General features: G+C 41.1%; 1 protein-coding gene across 6 annotated transcripts in view; it reads right to left on the bottom strand.

Annotated features, from left to right (window-relative positions):
* The window catches only part of Klp31E (kinesin-like protein 31E), a 96,616-nt gene that overhangs the window by 31,885 nt on the left and 52,169 nt on the right, over nucleotides 1–12,562 (bottom strand). For all 6 annotated transcript variants that reach the window (XM_037432324.2, XM_037432326.2, XM_075875048.1 and 3 more), the window contains exons 3-12: nucleotides 11,651–11,693; nucleotides 10,214–10,396; nucleotides 8,728–8,784; nucleotides 8,549–8,638; nucleotides 6,429–6,557; nucleotides 5,706–5,903; nucleotides 4,687–4,802; nucleotides 3,829–4,024; nucleotides 2,028–2,287; nucleotides 1,103–1,330 (exon numbers count right to left, since the gene is read on the bottom strand). In XM_037432324.2, the coding sequence (XP_037288221.2) occupies nucleotides 1,103–1,330; nucleotides 2,028–2,287; nucleotides 3,829–4,024; nucleotides 4,687–4,802; nucleotides 5,706–5,903; nucleotides 6,429–6,557; nucleotides 8,549–8,638; nucleotides 8,728–8,784; nucleotides 10,214–10,396; nucleotides 11,651–11,693 (1,500 nt within the window). The remainder of the gene's footprint in view (nucleotides 1–1,102; nucleotides 1,331–2,027; nucleotides 2,288–3,828; nucleotides 4,025–4,686; nucleotides 4,803–5,705; nucleotides 5,904–6,428; nucleotides 6,558–8,548; nucleotides 8,639–8,727; nucleotides 8,785–10,213; nucleotides 10,397–11,650; nucleotides 11,694–12,562) is intronic.

Raw genomic sequence — 12,562 nt, 5'->3', positions numbered from 1 at the left:
AAAGTATGAAGGATGTATGTATGAAGTATGTATGAAGCCGGAAGCCCGCCTGTAAACAAAGTTTCGGTAGTGAAGCCGAAGCGTCTTGTTTCTTGCTTTTAATGTTTTTAAACTTTCAACTGCGACTTTAGCCAGTGTATCCGTTTTTACTTCGCCTTGTATTTCATGATATGCTTGTACGAACAACTGTTTCCGATGTGTACATATTGGTCGTGAACAAATGTTTCGAATGCCTGCAATTATTCGCGCTGTTTTTGTTTCCTCTAAATAGTGACAATTGATTTTCTTAAAAAATTGCACAGTGTTGTTGCATATGCTGACATGTAGGGGTGGCGAGGCTCGTCAAGCAGTCGTTAATGACTGCTTTTTTCTTGCCATCCTCAGTTTTTTTTGCCTGTACAAAAAAAAACTAGAATAAACTGAAAACTGATTGAAAAAGAACTATGCTAAACAAGTTCTCTAGACGCCAGTAAGACATAGGAAATGTTCTCAAAATAAATAGTGTCATAATTTAAAATTTAAATCTACACAAGATTTACTAGTGTGAACTGCATGGCTCTAAGTATGCTACGAGTGTACTATGGTTCCACAGTGCCGCGAGCTGAACATTCCATGCCTTTACTTTCACCAAGGACATTTCGCTTATTCAAGCCTGCGAATGTCTACAAGCATGGTGCAAACATCTAAGTATAGAAACCGAAAACAGCAATGCAGTCAATGCAGTAAAAATGAATGCGCTGATGAAAACGGGGCAAGAGATAAGACTTGACTGCGCCTTCATAGTGCTTCAAGCAACAACAATCGATGAGGCATGTTTTAAAGGAAAGCAAACATGGTGCTTTGCATATACGAAGCAATGTTTGTTAAACAAGAACAGCAAGCAATATTGATGCCAAGTGGACAAAAATTCAGGGCACAGTTTTGTTTGCCGTATTTTAGGTGATATCAGTCTTGGAAGAAAATGTAGAGGGAAACTTTGTAGTAAGCTTCATGCGCACAACCTTTGGCAAACAATCAAGCATTTTGGTATTCTCCAAAAAAGCCCTGCAAATATTTAGAGTTGAATTTGATTGCAGCATTTCAAAAAGGTTACAACACGTACTTGTTCGCTTTGGATGACAAGTGCTTCGTCTTGCGCTTGAGATTCTCTATATCGCGCTTTGCCTCTGCAAGTACATCATCTACGCTGGTCTCCTCGACGCTGCAGCTGATGTCGTAGACGCCACTCACTGCCACTGTGGAGTTGGGACTCATGCTGGTGCGTGCCTGGTACCTCTGAACCTGCTTTCGAAGCTGTGCACACACCTCCTCCGACTCCATGAGCTTGGACCTGTGCACAAAAGCAATACGTACCACAACTGCATTTATATGCTACCATCAGTTAACTGCGATCACAATTGTTGCCAGCTTTCGAAATGCTGAAACGTTAGAAGTTGGTTCGGCACAGCAGCATGCGTTAATCCCAGAGTTCAAAGCAACCAAAACAACTCTACAATGACAGAAAGAGTAATAGTAACAATTGCAGTACTATACTGTAATAATTACTATGTTGATTAGAGTCTCTCACACACTATATATACATCAGGCAGAAGTTTGGGGTAATAGAACACACGGGGCAATGAGTAATTACAGTACTTATTACTGGCCCACATGTAGACTACACATGTGTGTGTGCACAGAATAGTGATACATGGCAATAAAATAAATACAAAACATTAATACATAATAACAACATTAGTTGTGTACATGTAAAGAACTGCTAAAGGTAAAAGTAACAACTCCTACTGAAATGTCTTGAGCAAAGGTTTCTGCAAAAGTGATAGATGCATTTATGTTAGATTAAATTTCTAGAAGTGAAGCTTCAGTCATGAATTGAACAAGCATACAATTAATATTAACCAGGTTGAAAGCCTTGTAGCTCATTTTAATCTAGAACATTTGGATTCTTTTGGCCACACATGCCACCTACATTTGCTCTGGCTTAAAAAAAGTGACCAATTTTCGTTTCTTCTGAATGTGAAGTGTACCTCAATTCTTCAACCTCCTTCAGGTACCCCTGGATGAGGTTCTTGACTCCTTCTCCGTTGTCCGAGTCCCCGCGGCCAACCCACGCCACAGTTGCTAGCTCAGCCAGGAGCTCCGTGTTCTTGACAGTGAGTCGCTCCACAGTTTCTTGGAGGGCCTTGATGCGAGTTCGGAAGTTGTTATTCTCGGTCTGGAGCATTGTGTTCTCGTAGAACATGTCGTTGACCTGCTCCGTACCATCTTCTCCGACCAACCGCTTGCCCTGCAAATGAAGGCAGCACAGGACACTAAATCAGCCCAGGTAGGTAGACTGCTACGATGAGTTATTTATGGCTATGGTGCACTCTGCGAAAGACACTGAAACTTAACTATGACATCCAGATCAGCGGAAAGGTCACAACAGCATTCAACACTGATAAATGTGTCATTCTTCATATCAGTCAAGTGTATAATCTCGTGCTAACCTCACTATAATTTCATCGCGCCGCTGTATAGCTCCTCTGTGCCCATTTTTAAGTTCTAAAACACATCATGCATCACTTCATAGTCCCGCCGTCAAGCCAGCGCCCATGGTCCGCACCAACCACGGGAAAACTGTGTACCCGCCAAGTGCTCACACCGCTGCGCACCTTTCATTCTTTTAAGGGCGAAGCTCCTTAAGAAGTGGGTCTGTACATCCTCCAATGTATGTAAGTAGTATAAAGCCACCGGTGGCACATACCTGCTCTAGAGCGGGTATGTGCCACAGGGGATGGAGATGGGAGATGGCAGTACTTGGAGTGTTCACTAGATGGAAGCACGGACAGACTAGAAAGGAAGGCCGGGAGGATGGTCGGAAGCAAGGGGATGGAAGCACAGGCAGCCTGACAGACACTTCGCCCCACTCATCCTCATTCACTCCGTGGACAAGATTGGAATGGCCTCTCCGGTATCACCAACTTCAAAGCAGCAATCAAGCATCTACCCCTTAAACCCATTGTAATAGCCCACCCTTCATGTAAAACCCCTTCATTGGGGCCTTTGAGGTATTGTAAATGAATAAATAAATAAATAAATAAATAAATAAATAAATAAATAAGTAATCTGTGTATAAATGCTATTGTGATCTTTACACTAATCTACATACGGTCATTGACTGGATGGTACAAAAAAACAAAAATCACCACCTCATACATAAATAAGGCAAGCTTTTGATAACTGAAGACACAATTATGTCGATTATAACTTAGCAGGGATATTTTGGCACTTAATCCGAGATGCAGTCACCAAAATTTTGTACATAATTTCTATATCCGGAGTGCCACAAGACGATCACAAGATCAAGCTAGATGGAGGAATAGAAGTTGTAGAAAATTTCAATAAACTCACTTAAATAGGATTACCATCCAAATGACTCAAAGCATTATTGTAACCTAAACTTTTGCATCTTGAACATAATAACAAGACTGCACTTCACTACTACTTCTGCTTGTTTAACACGAACCAGACACCAACATTTTAAAGACTACCATTTGCACTTGAAAATAATCGAGGTGATATTTGACAGTCAAGTCAATCGCATAATGTCAGTTTTTCAATTTGGGTATTTTCGTACATGCATGCTTACTTGGCAGTGGTCCATGCCCATTTCAGTTTATAATCCTGGCAATATGACATATTTGTCGCATTTGTTAAAATTCTATCTGAATGAGATCACACTGAGATGATAGTTACATAAATGAACAATTATTAAAAGAAAAAAAAAACAAAGGCCTGTAGGTGGTGTCACATTTTTCCAGACCTAAGCCAGTTTGCTGCTTTCACCTGCTTATATTCCATCAGCTCCAATTTCAACGCCTGGATCTCCATTCGGAGGGCTGTGATTGTCTGGCTTGACTTGTCTTGGTTCACTGTGATTCGGTTCTTGATGTTCTTGGCCCGATTCGCATATTTTAAGGTGTTGAGAGTCTCCATGAAGTCTCGATCACAAGGAGAGACGCAGGCAATCATCAGGGTACGGCTGAAATTAAATTGTGCCATCAATATCGTACAAGGCATGTTTGACATGGATCAACTGGCGACAATACACTTAAACCCTTTTTATAACAAAGTTGCATCTTACAGAAAAATGAGTGTTGAATCCGAAAATTTGCTTTAAGGATTATTTCTAACACTATCTAATGCAAGACTATTTTTAATTTACTTGGTTAAACAATATTTCATCATATCTGTGTTTGTTATACACTCAAACCTTATTATAATAAAAAAGAATTTTGCACAAAAATAAGTTTGTTATATCCAAAAATTCATCATAAATGTATATTCTTTACACTGTCTATTGCAAGGCTATTTTTCATTTACTTTGTTAAAACTAATATTTCTATATTTGAGTTTGTTATACTAAGGTACAAACTTAGTGCGAAGGGCTCGAACACCAAGTGGTGAAACAAATAAAGCCACTGACATACCAGCAATGTCCATTACTGAAAGATCTCTTGAACATGCATTGTCTGCATTCACTGCCACATAGCTTTGTTTCGGTGTGATAGAAGTATCGAAAACTTGGCACTACTATTTCAATCCTCTTGTTGGTATAGCGAACTCTTGCGCCTGCAGGTTATGCCACAGCTGCCCAAGGCATGCAGTGCCTGTCGAAAGCGGGATGGGGTGCACAAAACGAACCTGTTCCCTCCCAGCGAATCCTGTAGTAGCCTCGTCAACTTGGAGTCTCTGTACGGGACGTGAAGCACTTTCCTAGACACGTCACCCAAGGCAGAGATGACATTTCCAAGAGCAAGCTGGAAAAACGATTGCAATGAAGAAAGACTGCCAAATTTGATTGTAGAATAGCTGCACCCACAACTTTGATAATTTAGACAACTACTGGTCTTTAAACATAGCTTATCAGCTTTGAGATAGCATCTTAAGAGAACATGTATGCCTGATGGTTGATTTAAAGCATATACTACTCTAAAGATTTTTCATCACGCTGCATGCAGCCAAGTATTACGAGTTCCAACCTTCTGCCGGTAAGCAGTAGTTTTTCATGTTCAGAAATATGTGCTGCTATTAGATTAAAATTGTGCATAGTGGCTGTTCTATAGATGTGCTGCTATTAGATTAAAATTGTGCATAGTGGCTGTTCTATAGATGTGCGAGCTATACGAGACTGGGCTTTTCATGGATCCAAGAATGCTGCAGTGGGAATTTGGCCCAAATACACAAACTTTGTGCAGTCCTTATGAAATATCTATGTTTTTTTCTTTTGTTGACTGAATTCAAGTTATGGTGCAATAATAAGCTGCAATAGAAATAACCTAAGTTTACCCTCAATGGTCACCAAAATAATCAAAAGTGTACAATCTCTGAAGCTTTCCCTAAACACACAGTAGGCTACAGTGTAATGATTTAAGCAGACAGGGATAAAGTAAATAAGAAATTAAAATTACATTCAAGTGCTCAAACTACAAAGCGAAGGCATCTGCAGTTAATGAAAGCTGCTCATCTCAAGCAAACAAAGCATAAGAAGCTGTAGCCACGACAAGAACAGCTTGATCCATGACAAAATCAGTTCAAGTTTGAAGGGTTCACTAAAAAAACAAATGCTTGCATAAAGTGTGGGCTGACAGTCGAGCCCTCACAATGACAACACTGACACCTGGCTAAACATGAACACATGAGAAGAAAGAGGTGAAACTTACAAGGCCACAGTTAATGGAGATTCCTTCCTTAGCCCTATCCCCAGTGGCACCGGTGCGTTTGAGTCGTTCTGAGCCAGCCAGATCGACGAAATGGAACTTTGCTGTGAGCGTTTCGAATTCGCTCATCGACGAACCTTCCCCGTTGACCTTTGAAAGGGCATTGTTCTCCTCCTGGTCCTCCGCATTGCCATCTTCCAACTGCGGATAAAGAGATGCATCATCAGACTCGAATATCCAGAAAGTGCAACCTGACGAAACAAGTGGTCCCATGAGGTATATACAAAATGCCATTGGACATTAAAACACATGGCAAATACAGAGAGAGGAACATTTTCCAGAATGGTATTAGCAGTAAGATGGCAGTAATTGGCAGAGTAAAAAAAATGAAACAAAAGTTTTCACACCAACAATTATTTACAAATTTTAGGTCTGAATCATTGTTCAATTTTAAATGTAGAGGCATTGATACAATGTGAGTGACGATCCCCTCTGATTGATATGAGGGGTTTAACATCCCAAAACTACAATCCACCATATGATTATGAGAGACGCCATAGTGGAGGGCTCAGGAAATTTTGACTACCTGGGGTTCTTTAACGTGCACCCAAATCTGATCACACGGGACCATCCCCTCTAAATTTACTGGTTAACGTGTTGCACAGACACTGTGAAAGCCCACATTGCATATACCAGCAGCTAACCACTTTACAAAGACACACTTACATTTAGCTGGACCACCCTCTGCTGCTTGATGTGCAGTGTAAAGATGGCATGTGACCTAGATGACTGCACATTCATCTGGGTGCTGGCAGTCGTTCGCGAGAGAGCCCCTGATTCAAGGCACTTCATGACCTGCACATAAAGCAGTTGATGTGAATACACAGCTCTTCCTTTGCAACAATACTTCCGAAGATTTGCACGAAATGTTGCGGGTACGAATTACTCCCAAGATCCTTCTCCAAAATTGTGATAGTCTTGTACAAGTGACGCAAAAGGAAATGAAGTATCGCAGTCCAACAGTCAGCAACACAGCTGACACTACAACTCCATAGGCACTGTGTGCCCACATAATTAATTAGTAAATGTACAGCCGAACATTAGTGTATGACTAGCCATCACGAAAAAAGGCTGAAAACACGAAACACAGCACCAGGCAGGCCACCAGAACACGCACTGTACAAAATAGACTGGACTGAAGGCACAACGCAAAAAAGACAATGGAGCTGATGGGCTTCAGGTAGTCCTGGCTGTTGCTGTTCTGCTAGTTCTATTATTTATATCTCTATATATCTATCTATATGTTTATATCTATTTATACATATATCTCTTTTTTTATCTATATCTTTCTCTCTCCATCGGTTTCTGTCAGTGTGTCTCTCTCTCTGCGTCTGCATGTGTCTGTCCGTGTGTCTGTGAATAACTTGGCGTGAACCATGACATGAATAGTGTCACAATCCCACTGCATACGTTGTCAAACACTTTCTGCCAGACAGTGGCACAAACCCGCGGGCCAATATGTGCCACTGGTAGGCGGGTATGTGCCACGGGTGATTGACAGTACCTAACAAGTGACTACAAGCACATGGTTAATTTTAACATGGGACTATTAAAGAAAAGCTGACGTCAGCAACATTGACATGAAGCATGAAAACAAATGTCAGGGTCCAAGTAGGAATTAAACCCCAGCATTTTGCATGGCAATTAAGTATTTCACCACTGTGCCATGCCGCTTTCGGAACTACTTTTCAAATAGACCGTAATGTACACCTATGATACAGCCGCCACGTCGTATTATCATCAATTTTAGTTACGTGCCAAGTGCCAAAGTTTGTTTATGTAGCAGTATTGAGGGCTAATATCCTCGCGAGCACCAGCGCTTCATATCCGCTTACCGCTCCTGGTGCTACTAATATACTCATGTTCTTGTTGGCACCGTTGCGCGAGTGCATACTACTGGTTATATAATCATCTGCGACTGTCCAACATGTCTGTGCGTGCAACATTTACACATACACTTAGCGTCATTTCATAACATGCTGCTCAATAAAAAAAAATTGCAACACTGCCACCTTCCCTCCACATAACGTCGATTCCCAAAGGAAGTGTGATATGTCGTATTTTTATTTATTTCTTTCTGCCTTTAGTTTTCTATTTCTATGCTATGCTTTACTCTCTTGCCTCGTTTCCCTACCCACCCTCTCAACAGTCCTCGTCCTCGCTTACCCCCCCCCCCCCCCTGTCATTCAAATATACTGCACATGGCTATGCTCTGCCAGCATGCCTTGATAGCAGAGTGGTTAACACTCCTTCAAATCAAGGGTACGTGGGTATGGATCTTGCCTCTTTTCTTCTAGAATCTTTCTGTCTCTATTTTGCTCCGTGTACTCATTGTCTCGCCAATAGAGTTACACTCAAACCTCAATACAACAAAGTTGCAACTTATACAAAAATAAGTTTGTTATATCAAAATTTCGTTATAAGGGTATACTTCTAACCCTACATCTATGGCAAGACTTTCCATTTACTTCCTTATAATCGATATTTCATTATATCAGAGTTCGCTATATTGTGTCGTCAAGATTTCTGATGCACCAGTGTTTTGGGAGTAAAGCAAAAGGTGACAATGAACAGGTAGAAGAGTGTGTGCCGGTTCATAAGAAACCTTACGCGTCCAAGTACAGGAGAACGAGAACAAGCAAAAGGCTACACATGCAACCCACTCGTGTCGTTGCACATGCAACAACCTGAAGAACACATTCCAGTTCTAAGTTTCGAAACGGAATGTGCACAACAAGTGCAGAAAATACGTAGAAACCGAAAAGTAGAGAATGAAAATCGTTCACCTGTTCTGCATTTTGTACAGCTTTGGCAGTAACACCAACAGTATATATCTCTCCCTTAGAGTCTTCGTGAATCTTCACAGATTTCCTCCCCTGGTGGAACAGCAATGAGGAAGTGGAAAAATTAGGACTTCAATGTAGGACAACTGAATTTGTTGGCACTACACCAGTGCATCACTTACTGGTTCATGCATATCTTTGCCAGGGCTCAAGAGATCGAAGATCTCTTCATTGTAAAGCTGCAAGGAAAAAGACACGTATTAAGTCATTGAAGGGTGGCCATGGGTATGCGCGATTCTTTGAATTCGTGAGAAGTAACCAAGCTTGGCAGTGACTAATTTTATTATATCAAACATGGAAAAACTTTTGTTTAAATGGACTAGAACAACTGTCCTGAAATGAGAGTCCACAACACAATTTTGGGCAGTCTGTGAAACCCATCCTCAAGATAACAAAGACAAGAAAAATTTTCTCGGAGCACACTGTCATACGACAACAGTTCCTTATTTTTGGTATGCTTCGCATCATAACCACCTAACATTGCGGCAGAGCCAACTTATGTTTCTCCCTAAACAAGATTGCTGTAAAGCTTCTGTTACAGTTCTTTTTGCACACTTTTTCGAGACTTGCATATTTGAAAAGCAAACATGGCTATCTGTAAACAAGTTGAATGGGGTAGTAGGCTGTACAGCTTATTTGCAAGCTATTACATAGCCAAAGAATTTTCATATTCCCGGAGGGGTCAGGGCTATTGAGATCGGACAATTCTTTTCTGGGGAGAAATAAAAAAACACATATTGCACATTGTATATTAATTTATGAACTGGCCCTCGACCCCTTCTCTCACTGCGAGGAATCCCTGATCATTAAAAATCCACAGGGTGTCCCTGAAACATCCATGACTGGTTTGAAACATTTGTGCTTGTTTTATTGTACAGTTTTCATTCTAGGTTATTGAAACACGCTGATCTACTTTGTACTCTTTCAGTTTATAAAAATCTTGCCCCCAAAAAAAGACGCTTGCAATTTTCGATATTTTAAGAGACTGCACATACATAGGAAAATACGAATACAGCATACTTGGCAAATGTAAATAAATGAAATTACCACAAAAATGGAACAACTGCTTCTAATATTGGTTTTGTACCGGAATACTGCAACCCTTTCTATTAAACTGAACTCTCATTAAACAGAACATTGTCTTTGCCCATTCAGGCTCCGTTTATTTCAAGTCTAATTTATACATAAAATCGGCATGTTTGAACCAAACAGATTAGAAATTAAAACTTGTAAAGCACCGTGTCACCCTCGAAAAAACAATCTTGAATTTAGTACAACGAAAAATTAGATCCTGGAGTTTGATTTGCATAGTTAAAACGCAGCCACTGCCTATTTCATGGCTACGAGCTCAACAGTGTAATGTCACAAGGCTACATCAGCTGGAGTGTGTTGTCATTCGAACGCGCACAAATTGACACAGGCCGTTTGGGTGCTCGAGGAGTACTTCGGTTTGGGCTAGCTGGTTCATAGTACTTATTTCGAAAGGGTAGCACAATGACACTAAGAAAGTGCTCTTTGTCTCTGTCTTTCTTTTCTCATGTCGTTGGGTTGCCATTTTGAAATAAGTTTGGGTGCAATGGAATGCACATCGTGAATAATCATACTCACCTCCATAAACTGTACATTGATCTTGAAGTCTGGGGGTGGTTTGCCTTGGTCTCGTGCCTCTTGCTGGCAGGCAGCGATGCCATCGAAGAGGTGTTGCACGGCTCGCGGTATAATGCCCAGCTCGTGAGGATTAACGTGCAGGTCATAGCCTGTACCCATCGTGTACGTTTTGCCCGATCCAGTCTGCAAGAGAAAAAAACATATCAAGGCTGAGCATTATGTGGGTAAGAAATGATGTCCACCCAACATTAAAAGCTTATGGGACTTGAAATTTCAGGAAAATCTGTTATTGCTCCACCTAGGCACAGCCTCCAGTAGTAGTACTGGCGACCGTTATTTGCCACCAATGTTTTTACCCGCTAGTTTAAAACAGTCATTCCCTAACGTGGCAGAAATCACCATTATCATTCACAATAGAGTTCACGTCGCATATAGTACTTTTACTGTCCGGTGGACGTTCACATACATATGAAAGTAGGTATATGCATGCATGCACATACACACGCACTTGCACACACACCACACACACGCCCACACAGAAGTTACAAGTAGTGAGTAGGTGCTGGGACTACAAGTAAAAAGCTGTTCGTTTCAAGTTGCCAATTCGTGGTTTGTAAACTTTTGTGGCCAGGAAGCGAGAGGGCGAACTAGAGCAAGTGCCGCACACTGATATCAGCAAACAGAGCATCAGTTATCGATAATATGACAAGCAGTAAAGAGCGTCAGCTTCTATATATGTGCTGTCGAAGATTCAAGCATTATTGTTGGTGGCTCTGTGATCCATCGAAGAAACACTATTCGATTCCCAAATGACCTGAAACTACTGTGAGGCTTCTGAAACACTGTGGTGGGGTCTGCATGAAGCGTTGCAGTCTTTGTGGGTGAAGCCTGAAGACATCAAAATAACATGCATGGGAAAATATATTATCCACACATGCACACATGCATGCAAGCACATGCACACTCACGCACACACTTACACACAGCAAACTGAAACTGATTGAGCAATCTATATAAATGTCTGAAGCTATTGATTTAGTCTGATGAGAGAATGTTAGGCTTTGCCTACGTGACATTTTTTGATAGCGTATGTATTAAGTGCTGAACTTATAAGCACATTCATTCTCTGCATGAAAGAAAATTAGTACAGAAAGTAAGGTAACCATTTAAGGTTACAATTGCTGAAATGCAATCAACTACAGTGACCAAATGATGATGCAAGAAATGTTTGCAGTTCTCATTTGTACATCCTCGGTGCAAAAACCCCATGGTTTCTTTATTGCTTCGAAACTTGCATACAAAAACTGATGAAAGGACAGGAGTAAAGAGAATGTAAGTATGCCACTCTTTGATATAACGAGCATTGCACAGTATGAATAATGTCTTCGTTTATTATAATAAGTGCCAATTAAGGATAAATAAAAGTGGAATGGTTACCTGGCCATAAGCAAGTACCGTGGCATTATAACCTTCGAAGCACCTGTAAAATTAGAAGGATAAGATACTTGTGAATCACTGGGGCATAAAAAATCGCTTCAGCATCATATGAAAATTAAGCTAGGCACTTGTTTCAAATCATTGGAGAAAGTAAATCTTTGTCCAAACTGGCAGGTGTTCGGACAGGTCCTTGAGCTTTGCGTTATTAACCGCTGCCGTCTTCTATGGCTCAGGAAGAAAACACTTTAACACTGGACGATGAAAGAACAACAAACACTTTATACAGAACTATGTACAGCAAAAAAAACGTGACCATCAGTGGGTCAGTCAGTAGCAGGGCCAGTGCCCAGCCGGGAAGCTTCTCGTAGTCGAAAGCCATCGTGGGCACTCTCGACCGCTTCTTTTATCCCTTCCTTCCCTGGCTCACTCGTAGCCTGCGGTAACTCACACTCGCCGAGACAGCACAGGTGGCTTCGTGAAAGAAGGAGGATGTGTGGAGTGCAGTTGCCTTGCCAGCTTCAGCCAAAGAATATCCACGTGGGGAGAGGGGGGGGCACCCAGAATGCGGCCTTAAAGAGACCTTTAGCGCTTATACCATATTTGATAATACTGCCACGGTTTTCTCTTTGGAACCCGAAAAAGACAGCTAAACCCACACTGCTGTCCAGTGGTCATCACAAGCAAACATTTAGCCTTGCCTTGGGTAGTTAAATTTACTAGAGCTGAATGAAATTTAACAAAGGAACTACATTTTACTTGAAGATGTTCTGCAGAACTTGATTTAATGTAAACCAATGTCAGAAGTTTTGCTGATTAGCTATTACAAAAACATGCAGATATTGCCACAACTGGCGCAATATGTGCAATCTGTCCAGTTATTGGAAACCCAGTTATTTGAAACCATTTATTAAA

The sequence above is a fragment of the Rhipicephalus microplus genome, chromosome 10, assembly GCF_043290135.1.
Source record: "Rhipicephalus microplus isolate Deutch F79 chromosome 10, USDA_Rmic, whole genome shotgun sequence".
Classification (NCBI taxonomy): domain Eukaryota; kingdom Metazoa; phylum Arthropoda; class Arachnida; order Ixodida; family Ixodidae; genus Rhipicephalus; species Rhipicephalus microplus.
Note: the sequence above shows the minus strand (reverse complement) of the source record. Positions and strands in the feature narration are given on the sequence as shown.